The 22,724-nt window shown below is 37.2% G+C and overlaps 1 protein-coding gene across 8 annotated transcripts in view; it reads right to left on the reverse strand.

The window, feature by feature from the left end:
- The window catches only part of gbf1 (golgi brefeldin A resistant guanine nucleotide exchange factor 1), a 97,632-nt gene that overhangs the window by 5,267 nt on the left and 69,641 nt on the right, over positions 1 to 22,724 (reverse strand). For 3 of the 8 annotated variants that reach the window (XM_069189081.1, XM_015346777.2, XM_069189079.1), the window contains 24 exons: positions 21,955 to 22,166; positions 21,393 to 21,491; positions 21,045 to 21,239; positions 20,689 to 20,881; positions 20,108 to 20,245; positions 19,731 to 19,819; positions 19,123 to 19,325; positions 18,629 to 18,752; positions 14,680 to 14,805; positions 13,200 to 13,282; positions 12,487 to 12,723; positions 11,287 to 11,380; positions 10,929 to 11,105; positions 10,143 to 10,207; positions 9,602 to 9,725; positions 9,143 to 9,214; positions 8,558 to 8,652; positions 8,074 to 8,227; positions 6,761 to 6,983; positions 4,560 to 4,720; positions 4,075 to 4,321; positions 2,082 to 2,287; positions 1,173 to 1,323; positions 802 to 932 (listed from right to left, as the gene is read on the reverse strand). In XM_069189081.1, coding sequence (XP_069045182.1) covers positions 802 to 932; positions 1,173 to 1,323; positions 2,082 to 2,287; positions 4,075 to 4,321; positions 4,560 to 4,720; positions 6,761 to 6,983; positions 8,074 to 8,227; positions 8,558 to 8,652; positions 9,143 to 9,214; positions 9,602 to 9,725; positions 10,143 to 10,207; positions 10,929 to 11,105; positions 11,287 to 11,380; positions 12,487 to 12,723; positions 13,200 to 13,282; positions 14,680 to 14,805; positions 18,629 to 18,752; positions 19,123 to 19,325; positions 19,731 to 19,819; positions 20,108 to 20,245; positions 20,689 to 20,881; positions 21,045 to 21,239; positions 21,393 to 21,491; positions 21,955 to 22,166 — 3,599 coding nt within the window. Of the gene's footprint in view, positions 1 to 801; positions 933 to 1,172; positions 1,324 to 2,081; positions 2,288 to 4,074; positions 4,322 to 4,559; positions 4,721 to 6,760; positions 6,984 to 8,073; positions 8,228 to 8,557; positions 8,653 to 9,142; positions 9,215 to 9,601; positions 9,726 to 10,142; positions 10,208 to 10,928; positions 11,106 to 11,286; positions 11,381 to 12,486; positions 12,724 to 13,199; positions 13,283 to 14,679; positions 14,806 to 18,628; positions 18,753 to 19,122; positions 19,326 to 19,730; positions 19,823 to 20,107; positions 20,246 to 20,688; positions 20,882 to 21,044; positions 21,240 to 21,392; positions 21,492 to 21,954; positions 22,167 to 22,724 lie in introns of all 8 variants that reach the window. The other 5 variants (XM_015346779.2, XM_015346776.2, XM_069189078.1 and 2 more) reach the window with 2 other exon arrangements.

Consider the following 22,724-nt stretch of genomic DNA (forward strand, 5'->3'; position numbering starts at 1 on the left):
AGATAGTACCAACAGTAAACTACAACACTTCTACTTCTTACAAGAAAAATACCTTGGGTGTATGCTACAGCTCAGAAAATTCTATTCTTATTTACAAAAGTTAAAACAGTGAAAAACAAAACAGTATTTCTTGCTGTTCCTTGTTTGAATGTTTTCTGATAGAAGGTGCAAATAATGATATGCACTTCAAATAATTTACTCCTTCCATCAGTTCATAGGTAGTCATACTAATATAATAATCAGTATGCCTGATGAAACCAATGCTTATTTAATGTAAGTTTCAATAATATAAAAAAAACATTAGTTGACATTTTGTAGACAGCACAGCAGGTAAAGCTCATGGACCACATCCTTCCTGCTCCCAGTTCGGATACTGCTCCTCACTTCCAGTCTGTGTTGTGCTTTAATGCCACTCGTCTTATTCAAAGACATGAAGACAAAAAGAGCTGCTGAATGAAACTGAACTGTTACAAAGTATTGTCCTGAATTATGTACAAAAAAAACAACTGGGGGCAGCAGTGAGAAAGTAGTCATTACCTTTATGGCAGGCCAGGTGAGATTTCATATAAATAATATAAACAAAAAATAAACTTAGAGGTAATTGTGGCAAATAAGGCCTGGATAAGGAATGGTATGTCATTTGAGAAGACTACTCTAGCTAGCTTAATGAGCCTTGTGTGCAATGGACAGGGTACAGTCTATGTTTCCGGGAGAGGTTCAGGGTTTTCTCAAACCTTACCTTCGACAAACTGCTTTTTTGAAGGATGGATAATATAATGGAAACGGTGTACTAATTCCTACCTTGTTAAAGCATGACTCCCATTCCACGGCATCAAGAGTTTGAAGATCATGTACTAAAAGTGCCCTCTGCAAGTAGGTGAGAGCCTGCATTCGGACCTGGCGCCGGGCATCACAGCACAGCCAGGCAATCCCTGGAAAAAGCCAACAGGTCCCGCACCATCAGAGACGAGATTAAATCCCAATGGAAAATGTAATTAAATGGATCCAAAAAGGCATACAGAGATTTTTAAACAAGAATTGGACTACGCTTATTAAAAACACACTACTTACTGAATACAGTATGCAATTAGTTATACAGTAAGATTGTGAGAAGAAGCACTGAAGTCTTCTTACTGATCCATTATATACTAAGCTCAACATATGAAACTTGCCTTGTAGTAAAGGACACCAGCAACTGGACCACAGTGTTCGGGAGTCAGCCTCAATCTTCCTGCCTGCAGCCTCAAGGTGGCGCTGTTCCTCTGCCCAAGAATTATAGATGCTTGCTGCTCGAGTATGTAGGGTGTGCATGAGGTCAAGTAACTGGAATCAAAAACAAGCAGCATAACATTAACACAAACCACACAGTTAAACTAATCATTTGGGCAGACAAAAATGATAATAATTGAACTAGAAGCAGGGCTAGTTATAAAGTTTATCTTAGTAGGTGACATCTACAGTCAGGAAAGAAAATACAGTTGACTCAACCTGCGTGAGGATTTGGTATTTTGAGTAGTGGGCAAAGCCAAATTCGTATAGTAAAATTTTAATCTATAATCCTTATAAAAACCTCTTATTGACCTCTTACGGTGATACAAGATATTACATAAGTAATAAGTATAAAACAATAAATAACATGACTATATAGGTTCACTTACTAGCTCTCATAGGCTTACATATTTTTCAATATTATAAATAATTTCTTTCAATATTTTTTATTTTCTAGAGCTGATCGCATAAGTTGAGAGTCTACTGTATTGTTCTATACCACAAGTGTCCACTGTTGCAAAAGTCTCCTATAAAAGTCCCTTATGCATTTGGTCAGAAGTGTTTTATCCTTTTAAAAACTTTTTAAAAGTGCACAATGAGGTCACTGTCTACCATTAATACAACTTTGTAAGGACACCAAAGGGAGGGGCAGATATTCGTAGCCTTTGTACTGTTTTTCAGTTGTTAAAAGAACGAGATGGTGAAAGAAGTAGGAACAACACCCGAGATGAAATGACCTGATTCCCCTACTCCCAGTGTGTTAGCATCGAAAAAGGAGGAAAAGGAGAAAGGGAAAGGGCTGCTATACTTACGTCCTGACTAACCTGTAATGACACCGTATGATAGCTGGCAGGAACCCCCTCATCCTCTTCATCATCACTGTGGGAACGAGAGGGACGCTGACTGGATACTTTTGTCCTCTTCAAGGATACCTCCTTCTCCCGTGGCTTCTTCCGGAACCGGTTTGACTTGGAATCATATTTATGGCTCTTGGATTTCTTTTCATGTGTCCTGTACCCTGTTGAAACAAAGCCAAAACACGTCAGGTACGTACATTCCTGAGTCATGAGTAAAACCAACAATCAACCTAATGGAAAAATCTGAAATTGAGAATGGCAGTGCTGCAAATTTTTAATCAATTATCCACCTTCCCTTTCCTTTTTTCACTGCTGGCCCATTTAAACACATAGAAACATATATTAGTAGGATATAGTAATTATAGAAATTTAAATAGTGGAACGTGCGTCTACATAGAGGTATGAACCTTGTGTATTAGCATTGGGGGAGATCAGGACTGTGCGTGCTTTCCTATGAAATATATAAATGCCTGTACCATATGCCACTTCTCACTCTATAAGCCTATGGCACCAACGGGAGAGCTAGCCTCAGCTGGTAACGTGTTGCACCTCTCATACCACATTACACATTCAGATATCTAGCAAGAGAGACAAACATGCAGGCAGGCAGACTCAAGTCCAACCGGTCTTGGTGGTGATTACCCAACCCAGCCACTTGGGGAATGCCAGTCACAATCGGCTAAAGACAAAGGACTACTTGTACCAGCAAGGGCAGGATTGTGGGGTTCAACCTGTACTCCTCAATGAGCGGCTTTACAGGGTTTGGCCTTCCCTGCATCTCAAATAATTTTATAGTTCAGCTCCAAAGAATCTAAACACTTTTCAACTATGAAATAAAAACTTAAATATGATTTAAATACTCCTTTGCATATCTTGATGAAACAATATATTTGATTAAAATAGATAAACTAATTCAACCAATATCCCACCAATATAAAAAAAATGTATTTGAACATTATGAAGGATGATAATGAAAGAAACTACTACAGTCATAGCTATGTAAGCTATCTCCATTGAAAGGAATGAAAAATGTATTGCAGAATGAGATCATTTGAACCTTGCCGTTGTTGGTTCTTTAACTGCTTCATTTTACTCATACTAAAAGGGCCATTTCATGAAGAACTTATCTAAAAACAAAAGAGTATTGGCAGGTTTAAATATAAAATAATGATCACAGCACTGGATTTCCTTTTAAACTTCCATTCCATAGGATTTTCTAATAAAATAAAAGTTAAAAAAACTGTTTCAGTTGTCCCGAGACCAAACAAACTGAGATGACATGGAAACAAACCTGCCGAGAACAGAACCCAAACCACACAGCAGAAACCTCGTTGTGCCCATTTCCCGTTTCCCATAAATCAATCAAGCTGCTTAAAGGCTGCTTTAACAACAAAACTGTTGAAGCATTTTTAAATTCAAAGTGCTGATGTCTGTTTTAGATAAGCCTTTTTTATTTTATGTGTACAATAATGTTATGGACTATAAGACTGTTTTTAAATGTTTTTTTAAAGATCAGACTAAAAGCAAAGCAATAATTGGAAAAGAACCCAATAAAAAGTAAGAATTAATGCAATATCCAGAACGTAGGGTCCCAAAATTAGTGTCACCCAAAAAATTTGTTAGTAAATCGATGACTAAGGTTTAGACACAAAACAAAAATGCAAGAAAAAAATAAATTTAAACCTACAATCACACCATCTATTACCTCGTAAAGACTGTGGCAACATAGACCCTACAGGGAAAATCAGGAGTACAGACGCACATACAAACGTGCAAGCACATACACAAGGACTTTTTAGACACATCTATTAACATCGTTATCAAGTCTTCGTGAGGGCAGAGAAGAAACCAGAAGAAACAAAAATAACCAACCGTAATAGTAAGAAAATGTGCAAGTCCTTGAGCAAACATTTACATTGACGCAGAGGCCCAGGCATTAAAAGCTCACCTCCATTAAGGCTGGCTTCCACAAACACTCGGATCGTCTTGACACAGAGCTCAAAATTCTCTGGTGTGACGTGTGCAGCATCACGGACAATGAAGGACAGGGACTCCACACACTTGATGAGAGACTTGGTGTCATGGAGCCCCATGTCTTGCCCCAGTGTCAGGCTGTACTGGTTAATCAGTGGAGAAGTCTGTGGTTTGTTTCCAGGGACTGTAGGCTTACCATTGTCAATGTCATCTTTCCCAACCTGTAATTAAAAACACAATGAATGGGAATAAGCAGCAAGATGATATTGGCTTAGTTGTTACACACATTAAGTGGAAGCCACATCAGTTTCACCTTATATCCTTAATAAAACCCTTAATGTTGGAAATTATAACTGATGCATATTATACTTTTGTAATATCCCCTTCCTTTTCAAATACTGGAAGTTAAGTGGAAACACCAGTAACATTAGTGAAGGCCTCCACAGATCTACTACTTACCACTAACCATCCACTATTAGCCACATCCACATCTGTGACAGAGCGATGCATTTTAGACTGCTTCCCATGCTCTGCGTAGACCTCTGAATCTGAAGTATAGCCACGGTCCAGACTGACCTCACTGGGGTGATAGGATGAAATCTCGCTGTCGGATTGGGCACCTGGTACAACCCAAGAAACCAAGTTATGAGAAGTGGCTGCTCATACTTTTCTTTTACTTGAAAGTGGCTTCACACTATCCCCAATCTACTATCATTACCACAGTTTATAGACCACCCAAACCCAGCAAGCCTCTTTAGGTTAGTTTGTTGATTTATTCTCATTTTTATGCCTTAAGTTTTATAAATTAATCCTTGAGCACTGGCGTTTTACCAACAGTCATCAAAACTGTTGCCATTACCCCAATGCCAAAAAAGCCTAACATGGCTCTGCACAATCTAAACAATTTTCACCCCATCTCAAATTTACCCTTTCTTGCATAAAGTCTAGAATGTGCTGTCACATTTCAGTTACATAACCACCTCAGGGCAAATAACCTTTTTGAAACCCTCCAGTCTGGCTTTCGTCATCTTCACAGCACAGAAACTGCCCTGGTCAAAGTCACTAACGATCTTCTAATAGCTTCTGATTTTGGTTCTCATCCTTCTTGATCTCAGTGCTGCTTTTGACACTGTTGACCATGACATCTTACTTACACTCGAGATGTGTGTTGGGGGTTTCTGACACTGCTCTCAAATTGTTCAAGTCTGACCTCACTGATCGCTGTCACTTTGTCTTTCTTAATGGGTATAGGTCTGAAATTGGTATTGTTAAGTCTGGTGTTCCTCACGGCTCAATACTGGGCCCCTTGCTTTTCAGAATTTACATGCTTCCACTTGGTCAGCTTTAAAGATCACATGGCCTCAGCTACCATTTCTATGCTGATGATACTCAAATATACATCCATACCAAACCTGACACTGATGTGGCTGTCTCTATTCTATCTAATTGCATCTCTGACATAAAACCTTGGATGACTCAAAATTTCCCTCATCTTAACTGACAAGACTGAAGTCATGCTTATTGGCACCCCTCACCAGCTTTGTAAAGCCAATCCTGTAACCCTATCTGTAGATGGTTCTGTACTTCACGTTTCAGTCTAAATTGAAAAACCTTGGGTTGATATTCGATTCTAGCTTCACATTCGACCCACATGTGCAGCATAATGTGAAAACATCTTTCTTTCACCTAAGAAACATCGCTAAACCATATGTTATCACTAACTGTGGCTGAAAAGCTGATTAACACATTTGTGTTCTCCCAAATTGACTACTGTAATGCTCTACTTGCTGGGGTATCTAAATCTACTTGAACTAACTGCAGTATGTCCAAAATACAGCAGCCAGAATCCTGACCAGGTCTAGCGCAAGTGATCACATTACTTCTATCCTGGAGACCTTGCACTGGCTTCCAGTCTAATTCCGTGTGGACTTCTAAATCCTCATGCTCACCTATAAGGCTTGGCACCTCAGAACCTGTCTGAACTATTATCACCCTACTCCCCACCTCGCAACCTTCACTCTACTAATTCTGGTCTCCTAACTGTCCCCCAAGCCCATCTACATTCTATGGGTGACAGGGCCTTCTCCTATTATGCCCCCAAACTCTAGAACTCTCTCCCCAAGGATATAAGAGATTCACTTCCTCTAAACTCCTTCAAATCCAGACTCAAAACCTTCTTCTTCAGAAGAGCATTTACTTAACTGGCTACATTCTTTACCCCTCTTCTCCTACTATACTTAGTACCACCATCCCCGGTCTTCTCTGTGTATTGTAATTGTGTTTTATCTTGTGCATTGTTTTTTATATATTGTTGTCATTATGTAATGTGCTTTGAAAAGCCACCTTTAAAGGCACTATATAAAATAAAGTTTATTATTATTAAAGTAAGATTATGCAAACAGCTAGCAAATAATAATAATGAAAAACTGAAGATACCTGGAAGAGCAATAAACCAAAATAACAAAGAAACTGAAGCAGTAATAGTTAAGCAAGATAAGAAATATTTCCATAAACATATGGCTTGCACAATGTGCAGCACTTCTATTATTTTATTGTATCACTCAGCATTTATCTACTTAAACCTGTTTTTCCTGCAGCAGTAAGACAGGCAGGGTACTGGGTCTTGTCCGTCTCAGCAGGAGTTGAATTGGTAGTCTTACCCGTGTCATTGTCTGGCCCAGCAGCAACCTGCATTGAGGCAGGAGGCTTCACCCCAGCTCCAACACACTCCAGCAAAGAGAAGAGAGTGTACCAGTCATCACTGGAGTGGATGTTAGCTGCGTTGGTTTTCAGAAGTTCATGCAGGCCATATGCCACCTCCCGGCTCACACGGGACAGTACATGAGGCTTCATCATCAACAAAAGCCTTAAGGAAAGGAGCACCTTAAGAAAAAGCAAGGACGTGAGAGTCACTACTGGTATCCACATGCTTTTTACTTGCTGCACAGGAACTTATGATATTATTTTTGGATTGGAAGTGCATTTTATTGTAGCTTTCCCACAACTGCCTTACAGCAATTCAGACAGAACTCATGTTGCTCCTGTTTACTTCCTGTTTGCCATGAATATGTATGCTGCTTTTGGTTATGGCAAAATGGTTAAAGACAAGGTGAAAAAGAATGAACAGTGACGCACAATGGCCTTTACATGACATAATGGAAAGATCATCTTGTTCTTGAAAAGACCAAAATAGGCCATGAATGAAAAGATATTAATAATTACAATTAGATGATCATGAGACGTTTACATTTTAATGTAGCCTATCTCTGCTAGTCAAAACAAGGTCTTGAAAAGATTAAGTGAACTATCTTTTGAAGTACCTTGATCTCTCTTTACAGATATTACCCATATAACGTTACTTTATTTACTAAATAAAGTTCATCTGGCTGTTCATGAAGAAACATTAATGCCTATATTTGCAACAAGGTCATTTTCAAGATATCATAGTCACCTATCACCCAGAGAATTTAATGCAAGGAAATTAGCTTTTGGATTGTTTGGACTTTCTTCTTTGGCTACTTCTACTGTCAATAGTATTTATGAATCATCATCTAGAGTCTTGCTTGAGGCACAAAGTCAAATTGTGATCTGTCTACTGGAGTAGCCTTCTTCACTTTGATTTCTGTACAATGGTTATATGTGATTTTCTTCTCCACATGCCACTGTGCTAACCTCATGCTATAAAATATGAAATTATAACTACCTATACTGATAAAGGCCTTGTGCTGCATAAGAATTATCAGGCAACCAATCACACTGTCCCATGCTAACACAGCACAGCACTGGGTGACAGGTCAAACGATACACAAAAGATACTGTGAACTTTGACAGGATATATATAGTCATATACTGTACCAACTTTGTCAAAAGTCAAAGTGACGAAGATGCTTTGTGTCCTCTGTTTCTGTTTTTTAAATGAATAGTATTGTCAGTACAACTCATATGTGTAAATGTGCAGAATATGCAATGTCACCTGTGAGCTGATGTCCTCCCGCCTCAGCAGGCGAATCGCCAGTCTCAGGAGGCCTACCACAGCCCTCTCCACCAGGAAGCAGTTCTCAGTGGCGTGAACACACAGATGGCACAGGTGTTCCCTGACTGTCTGCCATACACACGAGACACGATCCCTACACATTAAGAAACACAACCACACAGGAAGTTTTACTCAGAGCATGACAGCCAAAATCAGTCTTAGTTTCTAACTTAATATGACAGCATGTTTGATATCTAATTTTATTATGGAACTAAATTATTTTGTGCTTAATAAACCTAAGGCTGAAGGAAACTGCATCTACACAGCTACCCCAAAATGTACTCTGGGATAGGATCTGACACAATGTCTATGCATGTGTTAGAGAATGTCATTGGTTTTAGCAATACTCTCACTAGAACTACAAGTGTAGAGATGTGCCAAGAAAAAAAAATACATTAAAAGACAGCAAACAGATTTTAGTTACCTATTTTCAAGCACAATTCTTAGCAACATTTCTAAGCAGAAAGCAGCGTCCTCCTCATCATACGTCTCCTCATCTGGAGTTACAGATATAAGAGCCTGGCCAAAAGAAAGCATTCACCATTTAGTATTGCAACTGATGAGTACCCTCAGTATTTTCCAGTATCCTTAGTATTTTAAAAGTTACTTCTTAATTTGCTTCAAGGTTTTTGTATGACTAAAACTTCCTGGAGCTTTGCACCTAACTACCAGCCAGCACTGCAGCAGTTTCACATATACTATATACTGTAAAGGAACAAGTAACGGTTTATTCCCTGCTGAAAAGAGAAGAAAAGAAACACAGCATTTTCTTTTCTTCTCTTGACAGCATGGAATAAACCTTAACTTGTTCCTCTGCAGCCTACACCTGCTAACGCAGCTACCTACTTATACTAGTTTCATACTGTATATACTATACTAATTTCATACATTCTAGAATATGATTATTTCTACAACACTATCATATACCTGCATTGTATAATGTATTTTCATCTCACACAATGTAAAAAAAAATCGAATTGTCAGTATGCGTCTGCCTTCAGTCTTTTACCTTCATTAGCTCTTGAAGTGATTCAAGTTGGAGGAATTTGCTCTCCGTTATCAGCTTCTCAGGATCACATTGCTAAAGAAAAGCAACAATCTTAAGAATAAAGCATTTACAACAAACATCATTTACATTTAACAACCAAGTAACATTTTCATTTCAGCATAGCCTAGTGGGCTAGCCTCTGCACTCTTAACTGACATTTGTGGGTTCAAGACCCGGTGTAGACACTGCTGTGCTCTCCTTGAGTGATGTACCTCAGTTGCTTCAGATCAGTCAGCTGTGTAAGTGGGAAGCAGTGTGTGAACTGTGGGTAATCCCTGCAATCGACAGGCCTCCTCACTAGACCAATTGGTGCTACTGAACCCACGATGAGCTCTGTCCAGATGGGCCAGTTTGTGCTCTGGTACTGTTTTTACCATTTTACCAGTTTAATTCAGGATGCAATCAGAGAAGAGTTTGGACCTTTATGCAAAGGAGGGCAGCTTGCTTGGCCTCTTGGTTTTCTGTGGAAGGTCCTCTTAGTCCAGATTGTTCAGCACCACTCAGAGTTAGCCAGTTCACAAAACTCAGCACGGCAGACTCCCCACTAGAGAGAAAAGGAAAATGCATGAAATGTACACCACTTAATAAAATTACTGTTAGACAATCACCCGTGTCTTTGGTCAGCAATTACGTAAATCTGCAATTTCTTCAAAAGTCATCATAATACAAAATTATTTCAGCATTACCAGTAATATATTTATGGAAAATGGAATTTGGATAGAATTCATTTCCATTCTTGTGATAACACAAGAGACATATATTAAACTGCTAGCTGAATGCTAGTTTGCAGGAGGCACTGCAAAGTAAATGTTGTCAGGACTGATGCTGAGGTGATCAGAGACTACAATAATGCCCAACCTTGCAAAGGTTGCTCATGGCAATAAAGTTCAAACTACTAAGAAAAGGTACTAATTTTCTTGCGGACTGAATTCAGCAATGTTAATGAAAAAGAATATTTTACCGATTTGACGGTGTTTCTTCTCGCTGAAGTGAGATTTTTCCATTGGGTTCCACAAAGTCCTCAACCTGTAACCAAAAGACCAATTATGTAAAAAGTTACTTTAGAAAAGTCACTAGGTGGCGGTGTAATACAGAAAACAGTTGTGTAAGGTATAGCATTTCTCTTCAGAGAATGCTCCAAAGTGGTGCTTTTCTCTTCAGACAGTCATTGAGGCAACCTGACCAAATATACAAGCTTGTCAAAACAAAAGGAGTACTAAATTGTGTTACAGATGCAAAACAGTTCTACTTGTGAATTATTTAAATAAAGGGGGTTAATACTTTAATGATTTCAAATGATAATCATTTTTGCATTTTTAAACTGTAGACAATTTTTTTCTGATGTTATGTGTTAGGAAGCCAAATATACAGTACATGCTGTTTTGTATATCATTAAGTAGACTTTATAGATGGGATCTGTAAAGTTTAGGATTAAATTGTAGTTTAAAATAGGATTAAAGTTCAGAGTGTAAAAGTGATCCATACAACATATTAAAATACATGAAGGTTTTCTTGTTAATAATTGAACAAAACATTGCTTGCAAGAACTATACAAAAAAGCTCCTGTTAGTTTAAAAGTAGCAGTAACAGATAGAAAGCTCATTGCCTATTCTCCTGATTTTTTATCTGGTCTGGACCTGACCCCAATTAGATCAAATAAACATGTTTCTACTTCCGTTTAAATACTGTGTTCACATCTTCACAATACATGTTCCCGTAGCCCAACGTTGTAAATGGCTTTGCTTACCTCCACCATGACTTTAGGCAGGAGCTCTGCACGGAAAAGCTGCAGCATAGAATCCATGATATTCTTCCATCCCTCTCGCAGTATGTCACCATGACGATGGGCCAAGTTAAAGACCGTTTTGGCAGCGACTTGGGCCTTAGCATTGCTTCCAAAAACAGTCGGAAGGTTCTCCACAGACTGACACAAAAATAGAAAAGTCATCAAACCATCACATTCCGAAAAACTATTAAGTGTAAACAAAAGGAATCTCAGTCACAGCACATGAAGGGTGGGCACGATGCTACTGTATATCCACACACAAAATCTATCTTAAATTCACCTTCTAAAGCTCATCTGTAACCCATATTAAAAAAAGTACCTCACTGCTGAGTGTTGTAAACTTGCACAGGGAAATTATTAAATTGTCAAACACATCACTGAATCCGTAGTGTGCAGAAATCATCGCACATTTCCTAAAAAGAAACATGAACAAAAAAGTTTAAATTTTTAGCAGACAGACTTCATGATGTCAAATAGTGAACTGTACAACTGTTCTGAATACCATGCTAATTCATTATACTGTCAAGGGTGGTGGGCTGTTGATGATACAAAAATATCTGAAAATCCACACAGGCCTTTGTTCTGTTATAAAGTAAGTAGCAATTTATTTTGCTGTCGACTGTAATTGTAGATGCTTGCTGTACACGCAGCAAGTGCTGTATATACATTTGCTGCTGTCCAAAAGCATTCTATATTTTTTTATGAAAAAGATGAAGAAACACTCATGAACAAATAATAAGAAACAATTCTATGGAAAACTTGAAATGTTAGTTATTTTAATTATAAACCTACATTCATCCAGATAAATTAATTGAAATTAAGGTCTCACTTACAATGATTAAATCATTTATGAATTAAAATCCTGATAGATGTTTGGTAGTACAAAAAGTTGCCTTTTAAGTTCGTGGTTGTGTAATGAGAACAAATCATGTTAACGATGAGGATCACCTGAAGAGCCAGTTAGATTTGATTAGTGAAATGCAATGGCTTAGCTACTATCACACTTAATATTGGCCACTCATGCATATCTTACCTTGAAATGTTGTGATCAAGAGTTAAATATTGTTAAATAACAAGCTTGGTTTACAATTAATAATTATATATATCAAATATACCTAGGACTGGAAAAATAGAAAACAAGAGTGAAGGTTGAGTAAATTTGTTGAAGCTTATGAGGTACAAATACTGTAACTTCTGCTTGTGTCTAAGTTGTCTGAAACATGTACAGCAGTGTGTATAGCCTCCATTTGTCCTTAGGAATGAATGGTATATGTGAGCTTGGGAAAAGATTATGTAGCCACAACACAGCTGTTACAAGTCCATAAGTGCATTATGTATGACAGATGGAATGATGGTATTCCTTAAAGTGGTTCCAATTTTTATGTGCATGTGGTATGTGTATCACCAAGTTGATAGGGTGGAGTCCATTAATGGGTGGCCATAACCATGTTGCATCCTAATATAAACTAAACCCTTGAAAAAAGGAAAATAAACACAAAATGTCCACTTTAGGACCTACCTGAAGCCAGCAATGGCCTTTTGGATGATCGTGTCATCCAGGCTCTTGTCAAAGACATAGGAGAGAGCAGCGATGGTGGGGCCCCAGGTCATGGTGAAGAGGTCGTTGTCATAGCTGTCGGCTGGCACATGCAGGAAGATCCCCTCAGGAGAGGCTCCCCGATGCAGCAGCACACTCCAGATGTAGTTCTCTTTCACCAAACCTGTCTGCTCCTCCGGCATCACAATCTCCTCATTCCTGTAAAAGAAAGTATATACTGTAAATATAAGTTGCAGTCATAAATGGAGTCTGGCAGAAAAATTATTTGACAAGAAATAAAAATCGTGATCACTCATATATTTTTAAGTCATTTGTTGGTCTTTTATTCACAACCCATTTACTTATTTTTGTTGTTAAAACCAATATGGGATGGACCCATAGAAAGAAGAACAGGATCTCTAGACCAACAAAATGCTGAACTGGATTTGGAGAGACATAAATACACCACGATGAGAACCTCCTCATCAGATGGCAAGATAAGAACAGCCACAGACTGAAGTCTCCCAGCAATAGTGTCTCCCAGCTTCAGACTCACAAAGATGAAGACAATGAAGATAATGATACTCATGCAGAATCCAAATGACAATTAATAAAGTTAATATAAACAAGATACAGGCATATAAAGTTAAAAATGACAAAGCTTAATAAAATATTACAATTCTGAATTGACTTACTTAATGGCATTATAGATGTCTTCCAACATATCCTGATCAAAATCCTTTGACCCATTAACCCCTTTTAGATTCTTCTTGAATTGCTGCACAGTGATTTACAAAAAAAGGATAAGAGACAGATTTAAAATTTTTTAAGAGAATTGTATGTGACTAGATGTAGTATATAGCAGTACGTTAACACAAGTAGTGTATTGTAAATTTAGCATTGTAGAACATTTTGAAACTCTGCACTTGAAAGGATCATTCTGAACAACAGCAGTTGAAGGGAATGTGAAGGGATGGTGTGAAATTTCCTAAAAAACAAGAGCAGCTGCAGCAGCACAGTCAGCAATAGTTTCATTAAAGGTCATAACCCAACCCACCATTTATTCTAATTTATATCAAAGCTGGAAAAAGAATCACATAAAAAAATAACTAACTGGAAAATAACCTCTGTTGGGTTAATTATGTGTACTATTTATATATATTATATAGCATATATTGGGTTATTGTATATAGGTTAGTACATGTTTAGTATTTGTAAAATACAGCATTATGTATTATAGTATGATATATAGCCTCATAAAGGGTTTTTAAATTAACCATGAGTCATCATATTTGTCATTTCACAAATTGTGACCAGTAGCATAATGTAAATGCAGCATTACATTATTAAAATAGCATTACAGCATTAAAATATAAATGTTATAAGAGTGTTCTGATTATGTACTTTATGTCCTCCTATTGACCCAAAATGTTTTTAAAGAGACAGAATGCGATATAAAAAGGTGACACATTGTATTTCTGCGTGTGAAGCTGCTTTAAAGATTCTCCGCTGCCAATAACCTCTGTGAGTGAGCCCTTCCTTTCTAACAGAAATGCTTATGTAAGTACAGAATGAGAGTTTAGCAAAACAATCACTAGTTCACCAATGTGTAAATATCTAACAAGATCATGTTATTTTGTTTTTTCCCCAACCTGTATCATGTCTAATACAATGGAAAGCTTCTCCATAAAGCCATGCTGTAGAGCTGGAAGAAATGGCTGAACGTTGGCTGGCAGGCCAAGAACATGCCCACTCAATACCGCACTGACTGGCTTGTCTAAACCTCAAATCACAAAGATGTACATCAACTGGTCTACAAATTTAGGACTGTTTCCTCCATTTCTGAATTTACATTATATACGTGCCCAGGAGATTGTATTTCATACTAGTGAGGATTTTAAAATAATGAAGTACTTGCCTGAGAATGTTCTATGTGAATGACTTACATATATTTGAGCTAGACAAGAAAAATATCAAGAACACGTTCAATATCAGATTTCAAACAAGATAACTTCAACAGTACATCTTAGCATAAGTAAGCAAAGTTACAGAAAACGATTTTTCACAGGATGAATAATGTGAACTGATATAGAGATATAAAAAATGTAATTCTAGGGTTACCAATGATTTTGAAGAGAAATCGCAAGAGATCTTTAAAGAGAAAGCTCCACTCACCTCCACTGTCATTGGCACATTCTGCTTGCGGACATTGTGATTGTGTTGGTCGGTGTTGAGCATTATCACAGCATATGCCAAGGCAAAGCCAGCATCATTTGATACAAAAGGAGATCCATTCACTTTCTATACAAAAAATATGAAAACGTTTAAAAATAATCTTTCAACACATATTGACAAGCAGTTTCGCAGCAAAGTATGCATATACTGCAGTTTAGTCCCCACGCAGTTTCTGAAGAAGAGCAGTTGCATTTCCCCAAGCAAGTTAGAAATTGCAAGTGTAAAACATGTTGCTTCCACTTGTGAGGTACAAGTTGAAAGCAGGTCTTGATGAGATGAAACTTGCTCAGTATTAAATCAATCAGTGCAGTGCAAACAAATAGTGCAGAGACTGGTTTATGCAGAGACTTCATTCACTTCATATTAACTGTTGGCATTAGAATGATACCTACCATTAGAATGATAATTAATAGTAAAGATCAGCCTTAAACGGGAGCAGTCTCAGCAAAACAATGTTGTTCTGCTAAGCTGTTGATGACCCAGTTTGGGTAGAAAAATAATCACAGCAACTGGTGAGGTGCAAATCTCAAGCAGCTTTGGTTGTTTAAGAAATTTACAATGTTTCAATTTAATTTGTGTAATGATTCCAAAAATAAAAGCAGTTTGACATACTGTTGAATGCAAACGTTTGGGCACCCCTGGCCAAATTACGTTTTGTTGATTTTCTAAGTGAAAAGAAGTTAACACAACCTCTGCAGCGAACAAAAATAAACTTGTCATATTTCTGCAAATCGTAATGCACAGTTACTATTTATGTGCTAAATTTAACAGATTGAAAAAAATAAAAAAGCAAATGTGTTTGATGTGTTTGATCAACTACTGGTATTTTTTTGTATGGTCTCTGAAGCCTTTACTTGTTAAGCCTTAATCTACAGTAAGTCAGGTGATGACAATTCCAGAGCTTCATAAATTCTCTGACTCTTCGAACCTCTCAGGGTGTTGTGCTTACACTCATGGGCTCCTCTAAGCAGCTGACTGGGGATCAGAAAATAAAGATAATTGACTCTTAGAAAATAAAGATAATTGAAAGCAGGGGAAGGCTACAGTATAAAAAGATATCTAAACGCTTCCTGCTTGCAATTTCCACTGTCTGAAATTAAGAAATGGAAGTTAAGGGGAACTATTGAAATCAAGACAATTTGGAAAACCAAAAAGTCTCTGATAGAACTGCTCATAGACTGGTCAGGAATGCAAAGCAAAACCCCCATATCACTGCAAAGGACCTGCATGGAGGTTTAGCCGGCACAGGAGTAGTGGTGTACCGGTCCACTGTGCAGCACTGCTTGCACAAACAAGATCTGCATGGAAGAGTCATCAGAAGGAAACCCTACCTGCGGTCTCATCACAAAAGTCAACGTCTGAAGTATGTAACACAAGACTTAGATAAGCCAGAGGCACTTTGGAACCAAGTGTTGTGGTCTGATGAAGTAAAAATTGAACCCTTTGGCTACAGTCACCAAAAGTACGTTTGGAGAAAAAAACATGAAGCATTTGAAGAAAAGAACACCTTGCCAACTGTTAAATATGGGGGTGGATCTATTATGCTTTGGGGTTGTGTGCCAGTGGCACAAGAAATATTGTGCAGGTAGAGATAAGGATTCTACTAAGTATCAACAAATCCTGGAGTCCTGCATGTCCCTCAGGCAGTGAAGAAACTGAAGCTGAGAAGAGGTTGGATATTACAACAAGACAATGATCCAAAACATACCTCAAAATCAACCATGGACTACTTCAAGAAATGAAAGATTAAGGTTTTGGAATGGCCTTCACAGTCCCTAGACTTTTATTATTTACTATTATTGAAAATCTGTGGGTGGATCTCAAACATGCAGTGCATGCAAGATGACCAAAGAATATTTCTGAACTAGAAGCGATCTGCAAGGAAGAATGGGGAAAAAATTCCTAAAGCAAAAATAGAAAGACTGTTAGCTGGCTACAAGAAACGTTTGGAGGCTGTGATTTCTGCCAAAGGGGCTGTTACTAAATTCTGACTGATAGGGTACCCAAACTTTTGCACATGCCACAATTGCGGTTTTATTTTCTTCAAACTGTTGTATTCAGCAAATAAACCGTGCATTAAAATTTGCAGAAATATGTCAAGTTTAAGTTTCTTCGCTGAAACTTCACTTAGAAAATCAATTAAACGTAATTTGGCCAGGGGTGCCCAAACTTTTGCATACAGCTGTATGTAAACAAGATAGTGAGTGTTGGGCCAATTTGTTATATAGAGGAATTAGTATGTTAGATGTGAATGGTATCCTTACAAGAATGATAGTTACCTGGTTTGGAGTTAATTCACCAAACAGTTTTTAAAGAGCTAGAATGTTAATTTCACCTGATGTTTCACCTAACATCAGGTGAAACATTACAGGTGCAAACTGAATAAACCTGTGGTTGTGGTTGATGAAGACTACAGACAAGAGTTTGAAGGCTGTCATCTTAATTGGTGCTAGACCCTAGATTTTGTAGTGATATTAATTGGCTTATCTGTCACAGAATACTTGCCTAGTATAATGTGCCCCTTCTTTTGGAATCTTAATATTTACAAAAGGGATGTTACTTTTGATGAACTCATACATGATAAACGTATGCACATATATGAATATGTGAAATAAAAAGGTTTTAATATGATTCAGATAGCTGATGTGATAACAGATCAGTACTGGATAGCACTGAAAGCAGTTAAATTCTGAAAAACTCTATTAGGCTTGATTGGAGCTTAAACTGTATAGGTTAAAAATGAAAAAAAAATAAATAAATTAACTAGCATTACAATAAACACAAATTAAGGGCCAACATAAATAGAATGTATTGATATGAGCATGAATATGCTTAATTTAAAACAGGGTTTTATACTAATATTCAAGCTACAGTATATAAACAGATAAAGGTAACATCAGAAAACACTTGGCATTCATTCCAGAAAATGAAAGAACGCAGTATGATGGGTGTTGAACTCTACAAGCCTTTCCAACAGTCTGTCAGCCAGTGTTAGGGAGTTAAAAGTTTTTTCCATGCAAGAGACCTTTTTTCTTTTAACGAAGACAGACCCTGATGACAGATGTCTTGGAACAGCAGTTCAAGGAAAGTGCTTCAGTGCAGCTGAACTGACAGGAGGCTATCAACCATTCTTTGAAATGTTTCTTACTCCTTCCCTGACATTGTACCGCCTCAGAACCCTTTGTGAGCCATGAGAACCCTATACGACCTCATGTTCAACATTGTAGTTTTGTAACCTTTTAAAGGTTGGAATATTAATTTAATTGTGGTATACGAACAAATTAAATATACAAGATGAATGTCAAATGTCTATAAGAGTAAAAAAAGCAATATGCTATTTCATCAAAGAATTTCATACCTAACATACTACACGGTCAGATTAAGTAATGAAAGTTATTGAAAAGTAGTGAAACGGACTGACATTAAAACAGCACATTCACAGTATTCAATTTTCACTTCTTCAATAGAAAAATAAACACAGGTGCTTTGAACACTGCCTTAATTGCTTTATGTATTAAGTAGTATACTGTTCCATATTAGTTAGCGACGTTCAATTCCTTTTTCCAAAACTGGTTAACTTCAGTTTAATTTAAATATTCTCGCAAATGATGATCAGACCTTCTCTCAGTTTAAAGAAAAGAATACCAGCATTCTAAACTGAGACTTTTATTATGTAGAATATCGTGCACTCATCTCTTGCATAAATGCTTTCTCATAAATTGCATTTGACTAATGCCCCGTCCTTGATCATATCTGGGTTTCTGTTCCAGTGCTTTTAATTACATGATGATAGAGACAGCTGGTGACACAGAATGACTACATAATCCTCTCTGTGTTGTGATGGAAGATAACTGTTTGATCTTTAGGTACAGTGAAGCAGATGACTTACATGCCAGTTGTCAGTGAAGGTTTCAAGTAGCCTTTGGATGACAGGGGCTTCCCCAGGAAGTCGAAATGCTTCCAAATACAAACGCAGGGCTTCGTCGATTCTCAAACCTTGGAATGTAAAAGTACTAAAATACAAAAAGCACAACAAAATTAGGACTGATTTAAAATTACTGACTTTTAAATTAATATTTTAGGAAGGCAGAAGAAATTTTGCATATGCAGGTTAAAACTATAAAAATCAGAACACCAGCTTAACTGATTTAATTCAAAGTAATTGTATACAAAAGGTACAGATGGAATTTGAAATTTCAAAAAGAACAGTGACTGATTTTCATTTAATTTATAAAGGAAGAACTGCAAGCAGATTTTAATAACAGTTCCACATAGTGAATAAAAAATACAATAAAAAATACAATTACAAGGAAACTGGATTTAAAGTATAATGTTAATGACACATCACTGAGACTAAGATTTTTTCCATAAAGTACAACATACCCAACAAAACTGTCCAAGAGTTCCATGTTTTTGCGGTCACTGACAAACTCCCCAATCATCTTCTTGTCCAGGCGGGGGTTTTCTCTGAGCCACTGTGCTACCTCATTGTTATCCATTGGGCTGCTGAGCAAACCTTTCTCTTGTAGGAACTGAATACCTTTCTTAGGCTTTTGGTTAAACTGCTCTGTGCCTGCAATAAGGAGCTGTAAAATAAAAAGAAAAACAAAATTGTGTTTAAAAAAAGCACTTCCATTTAGTACTTTCCAAAGCATTTTACAAATCTCTCCCATTTAGCAGGACTCTCTGAACAGTATTGCTGTATGCATACACTGCTTGATCTGTGCACAAAGATGAAAGGGTGCTACCTTTAGCCACTCCACTCTACAGTTAATGCTGTGGGTGTCAAAAACTCATTGCTGATTTAGAAGTCTTGCAGAACAGGACTACATAGAAATATAAAAGGGCTGTAAATTAGAGGAGGCCATTCGACGTCTTTCTTGTTTGGCCAAACAGCCTCTCATATTACTCCCTGAACACGCTGTGCACCTATATAGTCACCATGTGAATACTGCTCCTGTATAAAATGAAAACCCTACTACACAATGTACCTTCTTTTTGTTTTTGATGTCTAAAAGTTCCTGTGCATCTGGTAAGCAGTTAGAGAAGCGATGAGGTTTTTTCGGTGCCTTCTTTTCAGCTGCTAGGACATTAAAACACAAATTGTTAACATCAAGAGGTTCACATCACCTCTCTGACTGATTACAACAATGTCATTGAATGTTAAGAAATGGCAAAAACAGTAAAAGGATGAGTGTAAACACAGAGGAAAAGATGCTGGATAAAATAAGCAAATATTAACAATCAAGATCAACATAAATATGTTTTATACACAGATAAGGAGGAACAAAGGCTAAATTTAACCTATAAACACAGACAATAAATGCTCATCCTGCAATGGCGAAGTCAGTTATATGGAAAGGGTTACCCAGGTCTATTTCTTCTTGATCCTGTCTTCCTAGCTTCATTTTTTCAGCCATTAAGTGCCCACTAGTGGGCGGGCAGGAAGCTGTTTCTGCCTCGGATCCACTCTGTACTTTGCTGTCATTTACAAGCTTTTCTGTATCTGGAGAGAATGCAGCAAAAGGGATACACTGCATTAGCATTTTTTGCATGACCTATGGTAACTAGTTTAGCAAACTTACACAAAACACACGTCTAATGAAAGAATACCAAGCCACCCTTCAGGCGGGAAAAACTGTCTACACAACCTGTAACTATTATTACTCCAGTGGTATAAATTTTAACAACTGAAGGCAAAATGAACTCAAACATTCATTCCTGCATTTACTTGGTAAGAATGGAATTAAGACAGATGGAGATTTAGTATAATAGTCTTAACAATACATAGACAATTTACAAAACTGACATATGAACTTATTATGTTACAAACAACATATTTCAGTTTTGGTTCTTTTTTGTATCATTTTTTTAATGCATTTCAGCAAACCCATAATATGAGATCATAGCTGAAATATGAGCTCCATTCCAGCTTCCACAACTGCTTACCACCAGGAATCTCGGTACTGGCAGTTATAGTGGTATCCCCATCCCCTTTGGCTGCATCTGACTTGTCCTGCTGTACAGTGCTGCTGAGGACTTTAGCCTGACAATGTGCTTCTATGCTATCAATCACTGTTAGCAAGGCCTCTAGTGAGAGAAGGTGGGTTGTGTAGAGCTGCCCAGAGACTGGAAATGCATTCTACGATAAATAAGAACAAGTAAAAGCATACCAGTTATTTAAGACACAAAATCGTCCAACAAAACTGCAACAAATGATTAAAGATGTGTTTTAAAAAATAAACTGTAGTCATCCTTTCAAAGTCAAAAGCTGAGTTCACAGTGTTCAGGAGGCAGAAACCTACCTTAGAAAGCAGTTTGGTAAGATCTTCAAATAGATTAGAGCAATAATAATCACAGTCGTAATTGATGTACAGCTCTGTTACAAAGCTGGGAATTCTCCAGATCTGAACAATCGCTTCTAGAGCCATCTCCTTCATTTCATATGGCATCTTAGGGTTTTCTGAGGTAATTATGTCCATTAACTTCTTTAAATACATCTAAAAAAAGCAGTTAGTGATTTTAATTACTGTTATAACAGCCAACAAAAGCAATGTATTATTTTTAGTTATTAAATTGCTAAAATATATTTTTTTCATAAACTTTTACATGCATGCATCTCTTAATGACCGTTTCTACAATTTTGCACTTACTTCAAGCTGAAATTTTAAGTTTCCCCTCATGCTTTCAAAAAGCAGGAAGCATACTCTTATGGAAGCAGCATATAAGTTCATTCGATCCATACTGAGCAACTGGAAAAAAAAAAGCTATTTTTATTTGTAACATGATCAAATCACCTTTTATTGAAGATAGTGTTTTTCTGACAGAAATCAATAACAATCATTCAAGATTTATATAGCACCATTTACATGAAAAGCACAGACAGTATACATTCTTCCGATAAGCTTTAAACATGCTTATGGAAAGGCGCAAATGTAGAGTATGTGGTATGGAAGAAAGAATTTAAAATATCTGCATTTTTATAAATAGGTGAAAGCATTTTTCAATGTCTGAACAACTTTTATAATCATGCTGTCTCAAAGACCAACCCATTAATACCTTTCTATACATCTTTGCTATACTGCCTAAAGCGTGTAAGTCTTAATAAAAATGTTATTTCTAGTGTTACCAAGCTGATGCTAAAAAGCTTAATGAGCATGTGCAGTTCTGCCAAGTTTTAAGAAGTGTAGATGTCCCATAGTTCCTCAGGCATACTTGGAAGAGGTGGTGGCAGAGCTCATCTTTCACAAGGCCAAGCAGGGACTGGTAGCTGGCGATATACGCAGACTCCAGGGCCACTGTCAAGAGCTGGAGACCCATGTGCATCATCACATCGGAGTTGTGGCGGTCATGGGGGTTGGTGAGGGAAATAAGGAAGCGGAACAACTCCCGAATACAGGGGAGTCCGTAAGGGATCAGGGCTGCGCCTGTATGAAGATAGGGGCCAAGGTACTGAAAATCTTGAGAGATGCACAAGTCAATGGACTGTATTATTAAACAGAAATATATCTGCCTTCAAGCAAAAAGTATGGAAACAACAAATATGCAGTACAATAGTGATCAAAAAGTAAATTAGAAAAATTAAAGTAAATTCCAGCAATATGACAAAAAATGTACTTAAAACATGTCTGTTACATATTAGATTTCTAAATTAGTGAGACGTAACAAAACTAAAACAAAATATTAAACGATGTTCTTGGAAACTGAAACAGGTCAAATCTTTCAACATTTTAAGTATTCTTTAAAAAATATATTTTTTTAAATAATCTCCCAGCAGAACTGCAACTCGGTAATGTAAATGCTGACACTACCAGTCTCCAAGTGTCTTTCTATGTTTCACAGTGCAATAAAGGATACAGGATGTTGACCTCAAGCTAGAAAATCTTTTGGCAATGATCAAAAGACTTCCACATCAGTTTTTAAGAGATCATTTTACCCTAAAAAAAGCAATTTTAATGTAAACCTATAAAGGAAATGTTCTTTTT

Source organism: Lepisosteus oculatus, chromosome 4, assembly GCF_040954835.1.
Source record: "Lepisosteus oculatus isolate fLepOcu1 chromosome 4, fLepOcu1.hap2, whole genome shotgun sequence".
Classification (NCBI taxonomy): Eukaryota; Metazoa; Chordata; class Actinopteri; order Semionotiformes; family Lepisosteidae; genus Lepisosteus; species Lepisosteus oculatus.